The sequence below is a fragment of the Diorhabda carinulata genome, chromosome X, assembly GCF_026250575.1.
Source record: "Diorhabda carinulata isolate Delta chromosome X, icDioCari1.1, whole genome shotgun sequence".
Taxonomy (NCBI): Eukaryota; Metazoa; Arthropoda; class Insecta; order Coleoptera; family Chrysomelidae; genus Diorhabda; species Diorhabda carinulata.
The window spans coordinates 29,114,122-29,138,435 of record NC_079472.1 but is presented as its reverse complement, the minus strand read 5'-3'; the positions used below and the strand labels follow the sequence as shown (position 1 = coordinate 29,138,435).

At 30.6% G+C, this 24,314-nt stretch overlaps 2 protein-coding genes across 2 annotated transcripts in view; one reads left to right on the top strand and one right to left on the bottom strand.

Annotated features, from left to right (window-relative positions):
• LOC130901114 (E3 ubiquitin-protein ligase SMURF2) overlaps positions 1-10,345 on the top strand; it is a 17,485-nt gene extending 7,140 nt beyond the window's left edge. Inside the window, exons 7-12 of the mRNA XM_057812215.1 lie at positions 663-829; positions 883-1,140; positions 1,306-1,692; positions 1,999-2,291; positions 2,512-2,865; positions 3,596-10,345. Coding sequence (XP_057668198.1) covers positions 663-829; positions 883-1,140; positions 1,306-1,692; positions 1,999-2,291; positions 2,512-2,864 — 1,458 coding nt within the window. The 3' untranslated portion in view covers position 2,865; positions 3,596-10,345. The remainder of the gene's footprint in view (positions 1-662; positions 830-882; positions 1,141-1,305; positions 1,693-1,998; positions 2,292-2,511; positions 2,866-3,595) is intronic.
• Positions 8,735-24,314, bottom strand: LOC130902440 (WD repeat-containing protein on Y chromosome-like). The gene is made up of 11 exons (XM_057814585.1): positions 24,274-24,314; positions 23,729-23,901; positions 21,759-21,925; positions 20,092-20,427; positions 17,922-18,089; positions 17,116-17,304; positions 15,722-15,913; positions 15,217-15,449; positions 12,815-13,012; positions 10,678-10,813; positions 8,735-10,620 (listed from the first exon to the last, which is right to left on the bottom strand). Exons 1-11 carry the CDS (start codon positions 24,312-24,314, stop codon positions 10,387-10,389), a joined length of 2,067 nt encoding a protein of 688 aa, XP_057670568.1. The 3' UTR covers positions 8,735-10,386.

Genomic DNA, 24,314 nt, shown 5'->3' with positions numbered 1-24,314 from the left:
TTAAATGCAAAAAGTAACTGTATAATCTACTACCTAAGTAATCCCTACACAATATTTCAAGACCTTCACCTACGGCCAACACCGAAATTGAGCCGAACTGGACGGAATTCCCCATTTTATTGTTGTTTGCCTTTCTAAAATAGACTATAGGACTAATATAATAATTCCAACTTGCTCTCTACATTATTGCTTTTTTTATGTTAATGGAGGTTTATGTTTTGTCGCAAATGATTTTTGCGTGTATTCTATAATCTATTTTAAAATAAATGTGTGGTCCAAAGTATGAAGCACAACTTGAATATTACAAGGCAGTCTAAAATTTTCGCCCATCTTTCCATCGGTCATTTTCCTTGTAATATACTTTTAGTTTTTTAATTCAATTAGTTGCCTTAATTGTTTTTATTTTATCTATAATTGTTTTTACCCTTACATCCATATTAAGATAAAAATCTGAACTCAAATTAAGTATTATTCTCACACTGTTTACATAAAGATATCAAGGCATATAAATATTTTTAAAATTTAAGTCATCTGGATTGTAGGAAACATATTTTCATACCTGTTATTTTTAGAAACAAATATGAATATAAGCAATAAGCATTCCATTAAAACAGTTTTTTGCAATGTTTTTAGATTTTTCAGAAAATTTGTTATACTTACAGATCTATTTTGTGGATCATAACAAAAGAACCACTCAATTCACAGATCCTAGGTTGAATTCTCAAATTCTTAATAATATTATAAGGAGAAATGGTCAAAACACAAGTCAACCCACCACCAGTACAACTATTCCAACAGTCACCACTCCTACACCAACTGCTGTCAACAGGTACATGAAACAAAAAGTATATCAAACATTGTAATTAATTCCTACTCTTTTAGTACAACTGAAACAGATGGCCAGGCTTCTTCACATCATTCAAATCCAGATCCTGTCTCACCTCGAATCAGAGTTGAACAAATTAGAAATGAAGATCTACCTCAGAGTTTATTGAACGAATCTGAACATTTACCAAAATACCGACGGGATCTAGTTGCTAAATTGAAAGTTCTGAGAGCCGAATTAAATGCTTTACAACCACAAAGTGGACATTGTAGATTAGAGGTATCTCGTAACGAAGTTTTTGAAGAGAGTTATAGGTAGGTAACATTAACAGGCTTTCTTACAAATTAATTGTTGGGCCTTCATTCTGTGAGTAATTGTCCTGGTATTAATTTGTATAGTCTATGATTGGAAGATAGTCTGCTGTGAATTGGCATCCTGATGCCAAGATTTATCTTTTAATACTAGTTATTTATTTTTAGACTTGTAATGAAAATGCGTCCAAAAGACATGAGAAAAAGATTAATGGTAAAATTTAGAGGTGAAGAAGGTCTGGATTATGGAGGAGTAGCCAGAGAATGGCTACACTTGTTATCTCGTGAAATGCTGAATCCTCAGTATGGCTTATTCCAGTATAGTAGAGATGATCACTATACTCTACAAATCAACCCTGATTCTTCTGTCAATCCTGAACACCTGTCTTATTTTCATTTTGTGGGGAGGATACTGGGAATAGCAGTCTTTCATAATCATCAGCTGGAAGGTGGATTTACTTTGCCTTTTTATAAACAACTTTTGAACAAACCAATTACACTTCAGGATATCGAGGGAGTCGATCCCGAGTTGCACAGAAGTCTCACCTGGATGTTGTAAGTTACTAACTTTATTATCCTCAACATATCATCCATCCAATGCCTCTGTTTGGGAAGGATTTTCATTAGTTGCCATTCCCTACGTAGGCTTTGCCTTTATAAGGAAACTTGAAAAAATCATTGCTGGAAATTGATTCCTGTCCTTTCCTAAAAAATGTATTCATTTTGTAAATATTAGATATAATTTGAATTCTTATCAAAAAAATAATAAGAGTTTAGAGTTCTAATTTTATTTTTTTTTTAAATCGACACTATATTCAACTAAAATTTGAATATGATTTAATATGATTTCGTTTTCTACAGAGAGAATAACATCGATGGTGTACTAGATACTAACTTTGCTGTAGAGAACAACAGCTTTGGGATTGTCAAAGTGCATGAACTAAAACCAGGAGGGGCATCAATATCAGTTACAGAAGAAAATAAAAGAGAATATGTAAAACTTTATGTAAATTATCGATTTATGCGAGGTATAGAACAACAGTTCTTAGCTCTCCAAAAAGGATTTTCTGAATTGATACCTTCAACTTCCTTGAGACCATTTGATGAAAGGGAGCTGGAACTTGTTATTAGTGGAATTGGATCGATAGATATTGGTAAGTACAATATATTGTAACATTTGACATTGGCTTTTTTGTAGTTGTGAGAGAGAAATAAATTTAATATTGTTGAATTACAAACTTGCAATTTTTTATTCCCCAGGAAATAAAAAGAAACCTGTCTATTGTAATTTTATTCCTTGCAAACTGTCGGTTTTTTAAAGATAGTATTAATGTAAGTCCTTTAATTAATTTTTTTCAAAATTCTATTTTCTAGCTGATTGGCGTGCACATACGAGATTAAAACACTGTACACCAGAAACGCCAGTAGTTCAATGGTTTTGGCAAGCTGTAGATTCTTATTCTGAAGAAATGCGCGCACGACTTCTACAATTTGTTACAGGAAGTTCTAGAGTACCTCTTCAAGGCTTCAAAGCTTTGCAAGGCAGTACAGGTGCAGCGGGGCCCAGGCTTTTTACAATACATTGTGTAGATGTGTCTCCACAAAATCTGCCTAAAGCACATACTTGCTTCAACAGAATAGATATACCACCTTATGAGTCATATCAGGTATTGTTAGATAAACTTACTCAGGCTGTTGAAGAAACTTGTGGGTTTGCAGTAGAGTGAGGTAAATATTTTTGTTATTTTTGTGATGTTTTGGCTCAACATTAAGATACATTATTTATATTCTGTAAAATATAGGAATATCAATTTTAATCAACTTAACTCTAATATACCACGATAAACTTCAATAGAACATCGCAATAAATTGAAAAAACTTATAAAATATTTGAGAAAAAACATGTCATAGTAATTAAAAATATAAATATTTGCTATAATGGTTTAATTTGTTGAAATGTGTGACTTTCTTAAAACCAAGATGTTGAGAGATTGTTCTAAAATAACCACAAAGGAGAAATATCATTTTGCAATAAATCTGGTCATCTGAGAGGCCACCAATCGCCCCATGTGAGGAATTAATTCTTTCATTAGAAGTATTTTCTGAATAATTTTGAACATCATATTATATTTTTGGAACTGTAGTTTTATTGATAGTTAATAGCTTTTTAAAAATTCAATTTTCTTTTTCATTTTGAATCATAATTTCCTTCATCTGGTTATAGTTATCCTTAATATTTCTTGTGTTAATAGTACTTCAAAGTTATGGTAAAGGGAAGAGAAAATCCATTGAAGAAAGTTTTAATTCATTATAATTTATCGCGACGTTCTATTAAAACTTCTATTTCTTCTATTCCACTTTGAAATTTCTGTACCATAAAATTGTTTCCAATACTTTACAAGTATATATTAAATTTTGTACTATTCGAATTTATTCACTATTATTCTTTTTTTTTTAGAATAAACTGTTAACCAGTCTACTTAGCTGTGGTAGTTGAGAAGCTCATTTGGAAGACTGTCAAAGTGCCTTTTTTAAGTTTTCACATTCTTATTCTATTTCTCACAAGTGCCTATTACGCTAGTCATGATATCACACGAGCACCAAAACATGATAGAGCTTGTGCTAAATCAAACTTTCTAATGATCACATTTGATTATATCGGTTTCAATCTAAAACTGATTCGGGACGATACTATGTTGTACCTAAAACATGCCAAAACTGAGTAAATTTTCTTGAAAAAAGTTAGTGATTGTTGTAACTTCTGTTGAGCATAGCTTTATGTAGCTGAAAAGCACGTGAAAGGCATTTAATACTGTCCATATTGTCTGTGATTAAGATCTCGATTTGTTTTCTCTGAATACAATGCCTTATAAGGATCAAGATCACATCAGCAAATTTGGTAAATATTTAAAAATCAATCTATAATTACGAAAATTAATTATTTTTGTTATAATCCAGACCATACCATATAAACTTTACATATCCATTAAAAGCCTTACATTTAAAAATCACAAGTAGAATATACAATTATTATTTTTTACATTTATTCACAGAAATGTTCACTACTAGTTTTAAAAAAATTTAAAGTGAGGCAGAGTTTGCAAATTCATTTATAAGCTAACCTCACATATTCATAATAAATTTTTGACTTTGACGTTTAAATCGTAAAATAACTTTTTCGTAATTCTAGATAAGTACGTTTTTCCACTATGTATAGATCTTTCATAAAAGGTAGCTAATTAAGTTCATAATACTGCCTGATATGGTATTTCTTTTATATTAAATTTGTTTTTATTTTTTAAGGACACACTCAAATTGTAAAAAATACTTCTTTAAAAAAGTACTAATAGACCAGCACTGAAAAATTCTTGATAATAATTAGATGTTCGGATTCTAGTATACGAAGAAAAATACAAAGGACTCCCAATGTATATGTAAGAGCGGAGAGCCATCAATATTTACCAAAAATTTAGATTTGTTCAAAAAAATTTAGGATTTCAATGGAATAAAGCTAATATATACATTTTTCTAAATTAACTGAAATTTCATCAAATTGAATTTTGAAAATGCACGATATTTTTAGATTTATTTATGTTGAATAAGAATTAATTTTGATAAATATTCTATTTCAATCACAAAGTTCACTTTTTTTGTAAACAACTTTTCTAATTTTCAGTAACAGCTTAGGTTTCTGGGGTACCTTTAATATCCTTTTCAAGGTCTTCAAGATAGTATTTGTTGTTACAAATCCTATTTATCCTATTCCTTTATTTTTTATCACACCAATATATTACCTAACATTGAATATTCTATTTAGGAATTCTTCACAGAAACTGATTGTAACAATCTTTACTTCTACATATATTTAATGATAAATGTTTTGTTTTAATGAAAATTGTCACTAATGTAAGAAGTTTCGCCTTGAAAAATACTCATTTTTGTTCTTCTTCCAACTTAACTAATTATTAGTGAAGCTATCAGGTTTTCTTTTTCAAGGATGGAGCCCTCTGGAGATACTAGTTTTTTCCTTCCTTTGTTTTTAAATTGTTGAAATTATAATTTTTTTTTGGATTTATATGTGATTTCTTTTTATTAAATTAGAAAATGACGTAAAATAAGCTTTTTTTGTTATTTCAACATTTCTGTAAAGCTGTCCTAATAATGAATACATAGAGTAACCACGTAGGATAGCCAGTCCCGAGCTTTTTGGAATTTGCAATAAAGTAACACAATAATGACAGATTGTTTATTGGATTCAAAAATTCTTTACTAAGTTTCACAAAATTTTATGCCAATATTACATATTACTACATTTTTATTATACCATAGGATAAGTTAATGTCATTATTAGATATTTTTGAAAATTATGTTCTTATTAAATGTTAATGCAGCCTTGGATTTTATTATATTATTATAAATAAATATTAACATTTATAAAACAATTTGTAATTTAGTACATAATTTGCATGAAAATTGGTATTGGATAAGGACAATAGAAATAACCCTACATTCACTTATTATGTTGCTTATTTCAATGATTTTGAAAAATCTAAGTATCATTACTTATGCTGATTTACATGGTATAATAATAATTTACTAAAAATATCACAAAAAGATTTTTGTGATATTTGATGTAATAGCATAAAAATAATTAACAATCTATTCTAATACAAAAGGTTATTTTGATCAAGCCATAGGAAAATTGGGAAAATATTTTTATTACCGATTGTGTGTTACTCTGCATGTTTGAGAATATCTCCAAATCTCTATTTAGTACCACTCATGCTTTGATGCTATGTTAACAGCAAAATCGTCGAAATAAAAGTTATCTGACATCTAATTAAAAGCAGTAAATTGCCTTTGCAATATTGACTTTTAAAATAATGGTATTGTAACAAATAATTTTAGTTAAAAAAATATAAAAAAATACACGTAATTTTGTATGCTTACCTTCAAACAGCACCTGAAGTCTATTTATCGAAGAAAAATAGTAAACCATATTTACGCATAGTGCACGTTATCAGAGTTGAAAACGCCAAAGCCGAATATGTAACAGAACCGTGAGGTCTGAAATAGATGCAAAATGAACGGCCAAAATATGGAACACATTCAATTAAAAAGATGTGTATTGAAACATTAAAATGAAATCTTAATTTTTTACCTCAATACACAAACACATTTTCTTATTTCCCATCAGATGGCATTGAGCTTCCACTGTCGTCAACATTTATAATAAGGGGTTCAACTTGCTCATAAATGACAATATCTTTATTCCACATTGTGAATTTAACCTTTTCCTGGACATGTTGAAAAGACTTTTTCCACTTATCAGGTATAATTCTGTGGATAGCTTTGTGGAAAATATTTTCAACATCAGAAAATTAAATGTTTTTTTCTGCTGCAACATATTGTTTCATATTTGCCCAGATCAACTTAATAGGAACTTCATACATGGCTCCGCGCGGGTCTCTATCAGAAAGCATCCTCTCCAAGTGTCCCAGGCGCAACCCCCTCCCCCCGGATGAATCCCACCAAATTTGTCTCAGCTCGGCATTCCTCCGGATTCTCCACGCACCGCTCTCGCAAACTGGGCCAAAAATATTTCGAAGAGCCTTACGTTCCCAGCAGCTCTAAATCCGCTCACTTGTCGTCACATTCCATGTCACACATCCGTATGTGACTACGGAATGGATTATTGTCTTGTAAATTGTGAGCTTTGACCTTTGTGAGAGCCCTCTAAACTTGACCGCTCTCTGGACTCCTCAGAAGCATATGTTCCCCGCGTTGATCTCCGTTTTCACGTTCAAGGAGCGTTGCTCTCTGACTTGGAACGTAGTTTGGAAGGTCAGAGTTCTCCTTTACATGGTTTTCTGTTCTTTGATTTTGAGTAATCTTACTTCAACTGCATATATATATATATATATATATATATATATATATATATATATATATATATATATATATATATATATATATATATATATATATAGACGAGGTGCTGTGTGAGCCTATTGCAAATAGTTCCTGCGGCACATTCTCCTTATCCTTATCTTCGTTAATTGCTCTCAGAATGTTTTCCACTTTAGATAACTCAAGAAAAAATTGTGCACAATTCTTTTGTCGACATCATCAATTGAATTATTATTTTTTCCTTGATGGATACTTTTTTGGGTCGGCCACTGAATGATTAACTCTACTCACAAACGATTCGTACATACTTGAAGAAGATACTCCCGAAATATTAGCCTTTTTGGAAATAACGTCATCAACAGTCTTGTCATCATTTTCTTGCATTTTTTTTTAATAAATATACACAATCATTTGTTTTTTGCTAGCATTAAAAAGAAGCCTTTTAGGCGGAGTATAACTAATGTCAACAACTTCATCAAACTGTATCCGTGTCAGACATGTTTAAAAAATCACGCAACAGACAAAAATAAACAACGATGCCGCGTCTCGTTTCGTCCGGTATATTCACGTGCAGATTATTATTTTGGTTTACTATTTTTCTTTGATAACCAGACTTTAACTTAACATAAAATGTCTACATTTAATCCAATCTTCCTATATGAAGACCACCAAATTAGGTGAATGTAAAAAGACCAAATATTAGGTTGTCAAAATTATTTATTAGTCAACATGCAATGAATTATATTTATTCTAAAGATACATTTATCAAATGAGCATAATCAGTCTTTTTATTTTTATTAGAGCCTCTTCAATGTATCCAATAATTTTAGATTGCAATGAATCTTTTGATCTGGAGGTCCTTTATAAAGACTCCTCTGTTAGAGGAGAGTCTTTATCAAACTTCCATAGGCACTATTAATTTATGTATATGCATAAACCTTATGAAATTCCTGGTCTGTACTCGAATTCGAACCATTCAATGTTCAATTGTTTTCCAATCCAGTTGTATAGTTTATTGCTGTATAGTTTTACTTTAAATTATTTATGTAATAAGTAAATGTAATGGTAGTTCCACTACGACCAAATATTATATTTAATATAACTTGAGTTAGTAAAGAACTGATCTATGCTTGTTACTGAGTATTCAAAGCTGTGCCTTGGTGTAGTGTTTTAACACTTCTATATAATCAGAAGTATATTTATGAAATGTAGCTCGGAAAAAATTTCATATGAAAAGAATTTTCGGATATCTCTCCAAGAATGTTTTATAAACAAACATTTTTTAAGCTCAAGACAATAGCAAAGGAATCTGGCAGAAAAACTGGTTCCAAAGGAAAAAAACTCACTTCTAGTTTTCCCTTAAACTATATTTTTGGTTTTCCGTTTTATAACATAGAATTATGTTGTTTTGTACATCAATTCACTAAATCTGGTTAAAACATTTGAGACTGCTAAAACATTAAGTTTGTAAGAGGTGTTTCAACATTTATATTCATATTATAAACGAAATATATTTGAATTGGACAACACTGTTAATATTGCATAGATAGTTCTTTATAAAACTGGGTTAAGGAAAATATTTAATTTACTCTTTGTTTACGGATGTCTTTACTAACATTTTTACAAAAAATGTCATTTATACTGCTTGGATAGGATTAAATATATTTGGAAAGAAATAAAAATTCTATATTTTTCTATATATTCAAAATTTGTCCAGATTTACACATTAACCGAATCTGGTAATTCAAGTCAGCTTAACAATAACTAAAAGTGCAGCTTTGCTGATTTTCCGTGGAATAATAATAATCTTTTGTACTTTTTCGTTTTATTGGACCTGACGGACTACAGATCTCCATCAAATATTTTCATTGTGACAAATGAATATTCTTCTGTCTTACAATTAGCAAGTATAAATTATATAATTCAGATGTAAAATCCTATTTTTTCCACATTGTTTTCATAATCTGGTATACCCCTTGATTTATGGCTTAGTTATTAAAATAAAATGTTTCCATTGTTATTCCATAATATGGTAGTATAAAACAAACTTATATTTTTAGCACTGGTCAAATGAAAACTAAGTGTTTCTTTTAGAAATGTAGCATTAATTTTATAGTTGTGTGAATCAGTCAAACTTTAATTCTATTCTAAGTCGTCCCATATTTTTCTTTATTCCCTGCCTTACTTGTCAAAGTTTAAGACCACATTTCAAATATTTTTTCCTTTCACCTTTCCAGATGTCGTATAAGGATTCCTGTTGCGCCCATTTCTTCCAATATAATCTGTCTTTATATGGTCTATTTCTTAGACTACCCTTTCGTTTTTTTTTGTAGTAAATATGTCACTTGTATACTTTTAAAACTATTATTTTTTTTTTATTATTATACAATTATTAATTTGGGTTTATTTATGTTAAATTTTCATTTTTTCTATTTCTAAGACAAACAATTTCAAATTGAAAAAAATTTACTTGACAAAAACGCCTTTGTATTTCATTAAATACTTAGGTACAAATTATTTAATAAATTACTTTCATTTATTACCCCATTATACTCCCAGATAAATTATATGTCTATTATTATTAGTATTAACAATCACCATATAAAACAATTTTTTTTACGTTTAATTTGACCAGGTATAAAAAATAGACATGATACAAACAATATTTACTTATTCATTTTCTAGTTATAGAATTACTAGAAATCGATAAATGATCAGAGGTTTTATTTAAATTGGCCAATTATTTGGCAATTAGTTATAAGTAAAGTTTATAAACAGGCATCGTACTCATTGTTACAAAAACTAAAAAGTCGAACTTATCAACATTTAATATAATAAAATCGATATTCTTTGTAGTTGAACTTTCCTTTTTCATCATAATAATGATATCTCACTCATTAATAAGCAGCTTATAGTACTTTATTTGATTTCTTTCAAAATCTAAGTGCTAGTATTTGAAACTGACAATACAATAAGTATATAAATAAATTTTTATTTAAAATATATTCAGTATGTGTTTAAAAACACAGTATTATCGATTTTATTACTGCTAAAGTTGGGTAATAGTAAGATTTAATCTGCAATATTGAATTGTAACAATTTATACGATGTCTATATAACCTAAAATTTAAAATTATTCGAAAAAGTCTGTGTTAAAACCTTATAGTTGTGATGTAAAATTTTTATTTAAATTACTCCATTAAAATTTTCGATGTAATGCCGGCAGGCATTTTTATAAAAGAAATTGTTATTCAAACTGTAATACTTAACCTGTTGAATAAATGCTTTACTTTCTTAATTATTTTGATGATTTAAAAATAATTGGGCCTATATAACTATTTACGTAATAGAAATAACGCTACTTCTAGACGATATCTTTGATCTTCCTGATGACGGTTCAGAAAATGCTCTATCTCTCATACAAATATCTTCCAATCGTTTTTTAATGTTATTAATAGTTTGTAGTGCTTCTTTATTTTCAGGAAGTTTTATGTTATCTGATAATTTCAGCTCTTCAAATTCAGCTATATCCAAAGCTAAATATGGAGCCCCATTTTCGACATGCGATTTCATCTGAAAAATATGTAAAAATTACGGTAAATGCTTATTCGACTTTTTTATTTAACTCACTTTCATCTTTTTGGCTTCTAAAATGGCAATTTTATAGTTAATATCACTTTTAGAACCTTCTATATCAAACAGATCTTTATTAATGATGAAATTTAATTTTTCTGGAACTCCTTTATATTTACCATTAAGTATTTCACTTAAAAATAATTGAACGTTAATTTTTTTCTCTTTCTATAAGCCAACATAATTATAAATGATAATGTAGATTCAAGTGAATATCCTAAATTAATAGCATTTCTAAAACGATAATCGGATGAGTATAAACCTTGAAAATCTAATACATTCTCAAGAAAGGAAATAAATAAGTTTTTATTGAATGCTCCAGAGTTCAGACGATAAATATTTAATGTTTAAGATAAAAGTTTATAGTAAATAAATATTTATCTACTTTTTTGTTACTTTATTTATTAATTAGTAGGTTACATTAATGCTGGGAATAGCTGGAGGTTGTCAAAGAGAAAAGTTGTATAAAATTAAAATTGATGACAATGACATTCAGGGGGAGTTTCTACTACTCATGATTCCGGATTCAAAAACGCATACAAGTCGACATTTCACAATTATTGAAGAAACCAATTGGAACATGAATTTAATACATTTATATAAAAAATATGAGACCGAAAAACGCAACCAGCAACTACTTCCTATCATATAGAAGTGGACATGTACAAACCAAGTTGTTGGTATAAACACTTTTAGAAAATTCCATCGTTAACAACCTGGAGGATGGAAATCCACTGCTGTTACCGAAGAGTATGTCGGTAATTCTCTCAACACAAAAATAAATTGTGCTTCACGAATTTTACAAGGAACTAATAACAGCAATACCTCAACCCAACCTTCTACATCATTATGAGATTCTAGAGACCAATTTAACTATTGCAAATATTCACCACTTAAATGAAGCTTTATCTAGTAATAAAACAACCCAACAATTGCGTTTCCAATAATCACATTACGAAGTGAAACAATGTCATTTAGTTGTTAGTTTTTCTCAATATAGTTTCAATTCAATCATTATGCGTTCGTTATTAACTGTAATCTACTGAAGGAGCTAAATCAAAATATTCCAAATTTCTATTTGAATTCTATTTTTTTATATAAGGCTGTAGAAAAAATGATGTATGCAACATGTGAGCGAAGAGTTTTTTTCACTCATGGAATGGCCAACTTTTTCCATTCGTGAAAAAGTGGCACTTGTTGCATAAATTTACAAATTAGTAGATGAACCCATACTCAACTGGTCAGTTTACCTTATGTAAATCATAAGGGATCTACCTATTCGCCTCAAGAAAATAAACTGTAGCAAAGTTTCTTTTGTCTAGAGCCCAGACATTTAAAAATTGCGGTGGAACGTACCACTAATCAGTGGTGGATTCACCAGCAGGCCCGGCAGGTTAATGACCCCTAGAGTGAAAATAATTTCGTTATGCAGGTGACACTAAAAGTACGTCTATCTAAAAGAACGTATTTGCTTCATCGCATTCTCACCCCCGTGCGACTCGCGAAAGCGTACATGTTTTTCTAGACGCTGCCAATTACCAACGTAAATATAAAAAGAAATAATGTCTTTAAATTTTCATGGGTAAGTAGCTTCCGAGTCATTAGTTTTTTTTTTATATATTACAATTTATATCTTCATTAAGTATTCTTGTGATTATATGTGGCATTACAGAGCTCAAGTGTCACTTTTGCTGGTAAGAATCAGAGGAAGCAGTCAATGTTAGTCTTATGATCTAAACTCAATCGTCGAATCTTTAGGTGAGCAAATGTAGCGGAGATGGCTAGTGCTTCAATTTTCAAGCAAGTTGTCTATAAGTAAGTGTTCAATCATATTGAAAAAGATATTGGTTTACTTTTTTTATGTTTCAATTATGAGAGATTTCCCAGAAATTTCACCTATTTGCTGAAAAACGGTGTTTCTGCGAATAATGCCTATTTTAGAAATCGCCTCTGGTTGATAACAATTTTTTATAGTACAGGGACAGATCAGAATTTTTCTGTACGGTTAACCCAATAACCAAAAATTATTGTTCTACCAACATTTTGAGATTCTCCTGTTATTTAGAGGATGTAAGGATAACAAAATGAAAGAAGTTATAGATTGCACAAAATCTAAAATGAATTATTCTCATACTTTCCGTTAAATCCTTCCTTCATTGATATTTCCCAACTGGCCGGTATCAAGACACTATTTTGTAATGGAGGTGGAGACAGTATGGGCATTTCATTTGATTTTTCAATATCTATATTTTCGAAAGTTATTTTTATCCTTGCTATATAGTTATAACACGTTACTAATAGGTTGGATCTTTCCCACTTGTTCAAAGTTTTGCTAAAAAATAAATATACTATTAATTTTATCATTTTAAGCACAATGACAGTTTTTCAAATATAAAATCTCTTCATTTTGTTTCTAAACAAAACTGCTCCTTTTCGCACTGCTATGCTGTTGCCCAATGTGCAGAATTTAAGATGTTAATTTCCAATAATGATTCTCTTTTGGGGAACATAAAGGTCATATCAAAGGCTGAATAACAAAAATTCGAAAATATGGAGATGTATATTGTAAGAATATGGAAACAGACAAATGTTTTTTTCAAGTACGAACAGAAATCATACATTTTTTGCGAACTTTTTTCATTTTTCTAATCGCTTTGTTTCTTGACGTATTTACTAAGTATTACAATAATGGGATTAATTGTTAACTGACATTTCGTTGATGTTTAATTTGTTGTTTATATAAAAATTCTATAATAAATTTACAAATATGGATTCAGATTTTGAAATGCTCGACATAGAAAGTTTTGGAAACAGCAAAGAAATTGACAAACTATATGAGGTCAATCAAAAGCCACAAACGAACACTTATTGTATTATTATGAAATTAATAAATAATAAAAAAAATATTGTACGTCTCACGACCTTAAATTACTAGCTAATCACATTTTTCGAATCTCTAGCACAAATGACTATTATCCCTCTCGGATAATAACATAGACCGTTTCCTTATCGTATTGGGAGGATAAGAGGTAACTCTAGGCACAAACATGATAAACAAAGTAACCCGAGAAAAGGTACTGCCTTTAACTAACGTTTATCCCAACGTCGAATCCATGGCTGGAAAGTTTTTGCGTAAAGATTTTCAGTACATGTTTTTACTCGGGATAAGCCAAAAGTTTTATGGTGCTAAATCTGTTCAGACAAAAAAACGACTTAAACCTTAGAAATTTTCTATTTTCGGGCCACTCTATTTGCACATCGTTAAGCAAATGTTCCACTTTTTGCACATTTCCATTATTTCAAAGGTCGTTCCGGCTGTTAATTGCTCTTAACTATACAATTTTATATAGCTTACGCCACTTGTAAGGGCCAATTTTACAACATAGGGTAAATCTGGAGATTAAACTAAGGTTTGAACTCTAGTTTAAACCAAGAATAAACAAGATTGCTCTATTTTACATGTCACAGTTAAACAGATATTTTTCTGCCAGTTGTCACAAATAAAATCACAATTTTTCGGATTTTTGTTTCAAAGTTGAATTGTTAAAGAAAGTTGTATAAACAAATATGAACAAAGACAAAAAATCGTGTAATTTCTAGAGTTGTGCTGTTGGTTAATAAGTACAAAGAAACAGACGAGTCCAAAAAAAGTGATACGGTAACTTGGAAGGAAAAGGAAAAAATTGAGAGGAGTCGGCAAGGGAATTTAAACGATAACGATGAAAATAACAAAAACAGTCATGTTTTCGATAGAACCACAATAAATTAAAAAATGTAGGACATTTTAAAGATTCGCTCTAGAACGAATAACTTTTTGTTTTCTCAGCGCGTCAACAATGTTCATAATTTCTTCATCATCTACCAAAACCCTTTGGAATATTGTAAAAAGGTAAACAATTTCAAAAGTTAGGTTTGGTTCCTCTCTGTTATGTTAAACTGAAGTTTAAACTACCTCCAGCCCGTCGGTAATGTTTAAACCAAAGTTTGTCAGTAAACGCCATCTATAAAACAAGAAAAAAACGTTATCTGTAGTTTAAACCGACGTTTGAGATTTAAACTTCACTTTCTTCACGGCACACATTAGAAAAACTGTTTCATTAAAATGTCTAAACGGCAATAGTAACAGACTCACAAGCCACGATGGGATCGACTTCGAAACTAATTGTTTCAATAGGTACACGACGGTATAAGACATATAAATAAAACACAAATAATAAGAAAAAAAATTGAATAATTGAACGAAAAAATACGAAAAGAACTTTAAGATCTAAGAACTTTTAGGTTATATCTGACTTCGAACATTCTTTAATTTATGCTAAATTTTATATTGTGTTTACAATTAAATTATTCCATCTATTGACTTGAAGATATATATAAGACTTTAAACACCTATTTTGTATCATTATTTATTTATTCTGATACTGAAAATTGAATTAAAATTGAGGATTCGGATTATTACTACTACTACTAATTAATAATTTATTATATTGCTGCACCTTATTATATACACATACAAAGATGTATGACTGTGAGTACCTTTTCATACCTACACCTTGCGCCGGTCTTTTTTCTACTTGGGAAATTCCAAAAAACTTTTTATATGAATTATCATCATCTTTGACAAGGGAATAATTAGTATGTCTCTTCGATCCTGGATACATACTTCTTCGACCAAATTCTATACATTTTTCAAGGAATCCAAGAGAAGGATAGTTTATGCTTAGTGTTTGCAAACATTTACTTTCATTGATTTCCCATAGTTTCAGTATCTCGAAAAAAGCGATTTTAGTTATTAATATTAAATAATAAAAAAATATTAGAGTATTGGGCAATTTTAAATGAAAGCAAGCAATGAAATTGATCGTAATCTTACCCAGTTAAAGAAAATTATAAGCAGTAAACAATGGAACAATAACAAAAAATAAAGGAGACTTAACTACGAATAACTTCATATGTATGAGTTGCATAGAATGGAGTAGGCCAGTAGATTATTTGACATATAGAACTTTTTATTTCATCCTACTTTTTAAGGGATACTTACTCCATCTTCTGACAAAGATAACAAAGTGTCTTGGTTTTCCATGATGACCAAATCAACAATCTTTTCTTGATGACCATAGAAAACTGCGATTGTATGAGAAATCAAAACTGAGTTCCAAACACGGATGATTCTATCATTGCTTCCAGTTATTATTATGTTATGAACGTTACTGAAGGTAAAACAAGTACATCCCTAAAATATATACTTGTATGTAAGTTTCTCTTATTCTTAGATTTTTAATATTTATTTACTTGAACAAAGGAACTAGATTTTATAGAGATTTTCAACGTTTTGACTTAATTTGCATTTCATCTTTTGATAACATATGAATGAAATTTATGGAAGATAGTGCATAATGTGGTATTGTCTTTTTTTAATGATTTAATGGAAATAATAGGATATATTTCAATGAGAGAGTAATTACTCATGAGAATGATTGTTTGAATAATTTTTATCTACAAATATAAGGAATAAAAAAGAAAATACATTATCAATATTTGTTAACATGGGAATTATTATAATAGACAATAACAGTACTGCTGTTTTACAGTGTTACAAATGGATCTGCTTTACCCTATTATAGAATACGAAGGACTTCCTTTCACTTTATAAGGTACAGTCGTTCTTCCACTACTTCCACAATTTTTGCTCCTCGTTCTAACTTGTTATTTATGCTGTCGTCGAGGTAAACTGCGGTTGATTTCCACTCTCCCAGATTTCTCAAAGCGGTGATGTTCCACAAATTGTTGGATATGATTAACCATAGCTGCCAACTTTTTGTATGGTACATTTGCCATTTGATGCTTCTTCGAGAAATTTATTCAGTATAGATGGTGGCTTTAGGAATGGCATTGTGGGAACACTTGTAGCTTTATATAACGTTCCAGATTGATGTTTATATATTTATATATTATTCCCACGAATTGTCAATATAAAAATTAAGAACTTCAATTAGATAAAAGTAAATGAGTGGAAGAGAGAAAAAAGTCGGAAACAATAGAAAAAGCTTAGAAGTGCATCTCGGTGACGTAGAGATATGTGAATTTAAATGAGTGAAGCAGAAAAGAATATCTGGAAAAAGGTTTGAGTTTGAAATAAATCATAATGTGACAATTGTACAAGCTAATCTAACCTAATTGTTCTAAGATTCTTTCATATGTTATAGAGCATGCCTATTGCCAAATGTTAAATGCTAATATGACGTCGAGAGTTTGTCTATTATCGGGGGTGCACTATATCGCCTTAGGAAGTAATAACAAAATTTCACCATAAACGTGGAATAAAATAACAAAGTATATATCCGAAAATTCCATAAGTTAATTTAGAACTTATGAAAAATAATTAACTTTTGAATATGTCTCAAATAATTCGAATTTTTCATGCACTCTTGTTACCTTCTTCATTTTTAAGATGTACGGTGACTTCTTTATTGAAATACACTGTTTGACTAATGCAACAGCTGGATTTTTACTACACGATATAATCGCATCTTCTTTTTCTGAATACTCAATTTGTTCGATATTACAAGCATGGGTTTGATCGAGAAATTGAATTTTCAAATATTGATTCTCGTATTTCAGTTCCTGAAATAGTGAAAGCCAGATTTAGTTGTGTATCTTAATTCAACACATTCGATAGTTCTTATAAATGAATACAATACAAATATGATTATCTGTCTCTTTGACTTCTTCTGTTACTGTTGACCAGTGCTTCTCTGTAATGTCCCTTCTGGCGAATCCAGATATTTTGTTATATAAACATGGATGTTTCTCTACAGCTTTAACTAGGTCTATAGTTAAGTTTTCTTCTTTCGTTTTGCCCTTCTGGTTTATTTGTTAAATCATATAATAAGTTATGATTCAATCAAATGAAACCTCTCTTTAGTTGTAGAAGATATCTGTCGGATGCCATGTATATTTTCTTATTATATAAATATTAAATTATTGTTAAAAACTTCTACAAACATGTATTTTGTTTAATGAAATAGATACATGAACAATTTTCCAGAACAGGGACTAAAAACGGAATTTTAATAAACATCGTAGATATTGTTTGAATAATTTAAATAATTTTGTTCCTACCCCAAAAAGTCTCTGATATTTAATAGTGTAACTGTAACTGTACTTAGAACTTCCAAGAAAAAAGATTCGTTGGCGCAACTATATATAATCTAAGTATTTTTTTACTTATATTCACTTACATCCCAATAGAATATAGTTAATTTATCCGAGTGCTTTCTTCTCAAAATTGTTGTTTCAGGCTGAAGAAATTTAAAAACAATCACGTGTCCTTTACTAGTACCCGCAAATAATTTACTTCTTGATTTTTCATCAGCTTTTGTTTGATGGAGCCCTTTATAAGTAAAGCACTGAAATGAATGATTTATTTAAAATTTTATTACACATTTCCAAGGTCCCTATATTTGTTATTAGAAATAAAATAAACTGAATTATTAACATTTAACATTGATTTAAATAATGCAGTCAATTACGAACAAATTGATCCGAGATTAAAAAACGATTATAGTAATAAACCGATATCGATATCAAGTTTGAAAACATATACGACGTAAATGGAAAAATTTACACAATTTCAACTTTTCTACGATGATTATGTAATTCATAAAATTAACTAACAGAAATTACGCATTGATCATAGTTACGACCTATAGATAAGAGATTATAGGTTTGGGGACATAGTTTACTCACTTCAGTTTTCTGACGACTCCAACAATATATGTTGGGGTAGTAATCACCTTTAGAAATAAAAAAAATCGAGGTGGATCCCTAATCTGAATATTAGTTTCAAAATAAGCGGAGAAATTACAGCTTTCTATTTGCTTCCAAACATCTTGTTTAGTTTCTCACCTCGTCCTAGTAGTTCTTTTATTTTCGATTATATTCTGTTCTTTTGCAAGTTTTAATAGTTAATTTCTATCTTCGACGGTAAAATTGCTGCCTCGCTTCTTAGTATTAGTATTTTCAATCTCTATTGAATAAATTTCCCTCCAAAACAATTTACAGATCGGAAACAAAATCTCAATACTAAGGTTTAGATGTTCATAGTCGGTAGAAAAAAAATTCATTTTCTTATACGTAAAAACGGTTTTCGAGTCTACTTTCCCACAAAATCTTCACTTTAACAACGATATCGAACCTCGGAACATGCTAATAATAAATATTTTTAAATTTGAAGTTTTGGAACCGTTGGTGATATTCATAAAGAACACACTTTTACACTACCATTACACCAACACTTTATGCGCGTTTCGATAACCAAGTTATAGTCTTCAGAGACTGAAGGTGAATTAAAACCTTTTAATTTGACCTACACAGGGTGTTAAGTGGGCTGTAAAGAATTTCTCCCTATTGAAACTGTACAATTAATTATTGAATACATTTTTCAAAAATTTTACTTCATATTTCATAATTATGACTGACAGCGTAATCGGCAATACTGGATTTTTCGGTCCATCGATAATTTAAATGAGCTATGTACTCTTTAAACCGGACATTCACGGATCACTGAGTCTGCCCAACATACTTCCCGTCATAATTGTCACAGTTAATTCCATTTAGAATTACCCAACAATTGTTTTAATGTATTGCTGGGTTTATAAACCAATTTTGAACCCACTTTGTTAAATATTTTCCTTGTATAAACAGGATGGAAAAATACAAGAGCAAGTTTTCCTTGTATTTCATTTTGATTTAGAAAAAAGGTGGTTTCACAGAGAGATTTTTTAAATCTATGGCGGTTAATTTTCTTATCATAACTGTTGAATACATACATCCTTAATAAAAGTCCTTTCCTTATTGAACCTTTGGATGTGGATGTGGGAGTGAAAAAAGTTGATACAATAAAAGCAAATGTAGAATATTTCATTTTAAAATTCAGTTCAAAATATCTATCCATAAAGTTAACTTATGAAATGGAAAATAATGGACAGTTACCATTTATAAATATATTGGTAAATAAGAATAGTAATAGACTAGAATTTGATGTATTTAGAAAAAACTCCGCTACGGGCAGGTACATCCCAGCTGATTCTTCTCATTGTATCCAACATAAGATGACCAGTCCAAAACCTACATGTATGTAATGAGCTCAGACTCATTATCTATATGAAAAAATTACGTGTAAAAACTTGGCTATCGTCAGATAGTCTAATTATGTTAGTGGTACTTATAATAATGTCTTCAGTATCGCTTGAACAAGTGCTTGGAATTCAGATGGACTATATCGAATTATAAACCATGTTCCAAACCATTAGATAGGATATTTCCTAACTAACGACAAAACTTATTATACCAATTCAGATTATTTGGAAAATCGCAAAGTCACTGGTAACTCTAAACAAAATAACTTACCTCAATTATATCATGAACTCCAATTATCAACCAATAAGGTACATGCTTCAATCCTGATGCTTCGTAAATTGAAATACTTCTTGTAGAATTCGCAATGAAAAACATTTGAATGTCTAAGCAGAATATAGCGTCAGTAACCCAACGATTTTTCCTTCTTCTCTCTTCGTCACTCTTTTCCAAATCTTCTCGTGTCATAAGGACATGATAATGGGTCAAAAAATTAAGATCTCCATCGTAGATTGTAACCCTTCCGTATTTTGACACAACAGCATAACAAAAGTATTTTTCAGTTTCAATCAAAACTATTTTTGCTATCGCCTCTTGCTTACCTACTTGCTATAATATAGACATAAACTATAGGTCGAAATTTTACCCAGGAAAAAATGTCGAACAAAATCGTTTCTAAAATTCTTCTGCTAATAGTAGTTTGATATTTTACACATTAGAACCGTTTTATATTGAAAAAAGTTGGGTGTTTGATATGGCTAAACCTTTAGGACATACAGTAGTGATTTGGCTTCCATACTATTGTATATTCATGGGATGGACGTTAATAAATATTTGATTTCTTACTTCTTAGACCTTTTTATATATTTTTATTGACAAATCGTCTTGATTTTACGTTAGTTCTGTATCTCTATATTTAAAGTGTTATTTTATTTTGAAATAATCAATTGTAAATAATACAGAAAGTCAAAATAAAATTATTTTTGAAGTGATGCCACGTTAATGTTTATTATTTACAACGTAAAGCCTTCAAAGAATAGTAGTAGAGATTTGGACCGAAAGAAGACAGAAGAAATCATAGAGGAAACCGGCAGGAGATTTCAATAGCTGATGACCTAGAGCCGGAGCTGAAGGACTACAGCAAAGAGGACTACGTGAAGCATTCAAGACGCAGAAAACAAATAGACCACGATCAGCAATCAATTATTGTACTACTATGAAGATGAGAAGAGGATGGCCGGGCACTTCCACTAAAACCATGGAAGTGGGATGGAGAGCAAACAGCAGAGAGCCTAACCACCATTTCTCCACAATGCATCATTATTTGAGGATGCAGTTTGGAAGGATCGGCTTAGTATATTCACAAAAAGGAGAAACTCAAAATAAAACACTGAATGATAAAAAACAAAGCATACAAACAAGCTTGACTCAAGAAACTAGGCGCCTATTTATGATGACGTGACAAGTTCCCGACGCCAAAACACCACGACCTTGTTAATCTATGTGGTTGTGACTGCTACAGCTGACGTTCTATGAAAATCAGTCAAATGAGTATTGAAGTGCAATCTCCTGGAACTCGGACTCGTATCTGCAACTAGTTACTTTGAAGCTAGTGCTGGAAATCACTAAACATTCATTCCGGGGAACCAAAGCGTATTCGTTTACATCGAGAAATTTTTAATATTAAAATCGAAGCAATTACAATGTGATTCTTAATTTGAATTTTGAGACAAGAAATGGATAAATTATTGAGCTGTATTGTCTTAAAACGAGAAGGTGCGATGACCCTAAAAAATTAATGTATTTCTATTTTAAACTTCAAACAAAACGTAGAGTAATTTAATAATTAATACTTTATTGAAGGATGTTTGTAGCTATTTGAAATTCGGAATATTCTATTGTTACACTCTAATTATTAGTAGAATCCATTACGTACTTACAGTCGGATATGATTCAACTGACTCAACATATAAATAAACAGGAAAGTTACTCTTTATAGTAATATTTTCCAATAAAAAATCCAAAAGGTTATTCCATGTAATCAATTGCTTAAATTGTGCAATTTCTTCAAACAAAGCTCTTGCCTCTAAACAATGTTCCGAATTACCTATAAAATAAATTCATATTATATTCGTTATATTTGTTGAATTGGCAACAATGTGGTTCAATTTCAATCTTTTGATTTTCTACTCTACTTAATTTGCATCTACATTTTAAGAACATAAAATATTTAATGCTGGTAATGATGGTATTATATCATGAATGTTGAGACATATATTTCAGAACAAAATCCACGATTAGAAATGTACATCTAAAACAGGAATACGATACAAATTTTCATTCACAATCACACTCATTTAAAATGAGATTAGCAGAAAAAATTCTCTGACAACGGCAGTCATCTTTAAATAACATGATGGAAACAGAAGCTTCGCTCTAGCAGAAAGTTTATCGAGTCAAACAAGACTTCGTACTCTATCGGTTTGATGCCATTTTTTCTAGGAAAAAATCTAGTTAAATTTGTCTTAACAACCAATCGAATGTCGTTCCAGCTAATTGATTAAGGCACTTTTGTACAACTAACTTTTTAGTTTTCAGTCATAAATCTAACCTTCCTGTTGGTTTGTGTTTTTGACCCACTTCATTTTTGGAGAAATGGAAACGAAATTTTTATCAATATGAGTATTGGAATTGGATTCTGATTGAACCGGGCATTCAGCAATTCATGCGCTGGAGCTTAGATTATGTAGACCTACTTCGTGTGCTAAGCCAAGAAACCTACAAATATCTGTATTCTTCGATGGGCTATTCCGAGCTCCTTTCTAAATTGGTTGAATCTGATTGACCAAGATTCGGCTTTAAATGTGAAGGGACTCTTTTCCCGCTTTCAGACCGGACGAATCCGGTTCAATCAGGTTTGATTCGAGGTCGCACTTTATTCATCCTGTCAGATTCCTCGTCCGGTCAGTCTTGAATTAACAACCATAGGAGATGGACGTGGAGTTATTAATTTTAAAAGTTAAAGATTATAAAGATTAAAGATTCAGGTTGATTCAGCTGGTGTGAAAGAGTGGAGATGACGGATCAGATTCAACTTGATTCGGAGTGATCAAGATTGATTCGGATTCGTTTGGTGTTAAATGGGCCTTATATAGTGTGTCGCATGCCGATGGTTTCTAGGCACTTATTCAGAAAGCTGTTTTTTGTTGACACTATTGGATACGGAAATGGGGAAGACCGCTATTTTACTTGTGACAATATTTTTCTCTAGCGTCTACCCTTTCATTTCCCCTGACACCAGAAAGTTGAGGGACCCACAGCGCAGCATATTTGTTGATAGCTTTAGAATCCACTCGATACAGTTTTGTACTATATGAGATGTGATAACCACCGCTAGAAGTGCCTCTAGATCTTGTCGGTTGTCACATCAAAAATATATATGTTTATACCCGTGCTTATCAGGGCCGGATTAAGATTTATAAGGCCCGTAGCTGAAGTAATGACGGGGCCCCCTTAAGGAATTCGGAAACCCGTAAAAATTCACAAAATAATATCAATACGTTAGATTTGTGGTATCAACACATCAAAAAATACAGAATGATTTCCAAATGATGGGGCCCTCTTGGACCTGGGGCCCGGGGCTCTAGCCCCCCAAGCCCCTGGCTTAATCCGGCACTGGTGCTTATGGTTAATTAAAAATGCAACACAGGCTCAAACTGCAAATATCTCTGCTTAAAAGATTGTGGCTATCAGTTCAAGGATTAGAGTCCTCGATTGTGTGATTATGGATATTTTTTTTCCAATTTTTTTTGGGCTGATCGCGGGTACACAGACATGCTTACAAATGTTTTTGGCTTGTCAAAATGACACTACGATAAAAACAATGTGGTGATGATTTATAGAGCCTTACCGGTGATATCGATTATAGCATCAGAGAATGCTTCCTTTTCAAGACCAATTTCTTCATTATCTTTTATAGTATTTTTAAAAATGGTTTTCAGCGACTCTAACTGTTCGTATGTCAACAGTTTCACTAACGGGTACCAATTTGTATTTTGAGTAGTTTCTTCCAATGAGTCAAAACTGAAAAATAGAAAATCAAAAAGAAACAGCAATAGATATTTTATGTATTTTTTTGAAAAGTTTGTACTTATGTACTTATTTAGTAACAACAATATTTATCGAGTAATTATTAACATATATCAATTATTTATGGAAGCATCGATTCCTGAATCGCATCATTTATAGTAGTTAATTTACTTAACCTTAATTTGATGTGTCCAATTCATATCGTAATTGACTATTTTGGGAATTCTCTGTAATTAAATCATATAAATAATAAAGACAGTCTTTAAAAAATAGTATTCTGAGCTTCTTGGTGATGTAAACTGATTTTACTAAAGACATGGATGTTATTAAATAAAAGATTTACGAAAGCTATTATTAAAAAAATACCTTAAACTATGAAGTTTATCCGAGATTGTTGATATAGCCAT

What these genes read in the sequence shown, in the direction of transcription:
- LOC130902440 (XM_057814585.1), bottom strand. Translation starts at nt 24,314, where the DNA reads ATGGCTATATCAACAATCTCGGATAAACTTCATAGTTTAAG. An exon ending in ACATCTTAAAAATGAAGAAG is followed by an intron (nt 15,914 to 17,115) that starts GTAACAAGAGTG and finishes TATATATTTTAG; the next exon opens with GGATGTACTTGTTTTACCTT. An exon ending in CAAGGTGTAGGTATGAAAAG is followed by an intron (nt 13,013 to 15,216) that starts GTACTCACAGTC and finishes TTTATTTTTTAG; the next exon opens with CAAAACTTTGAACAAGTGGG.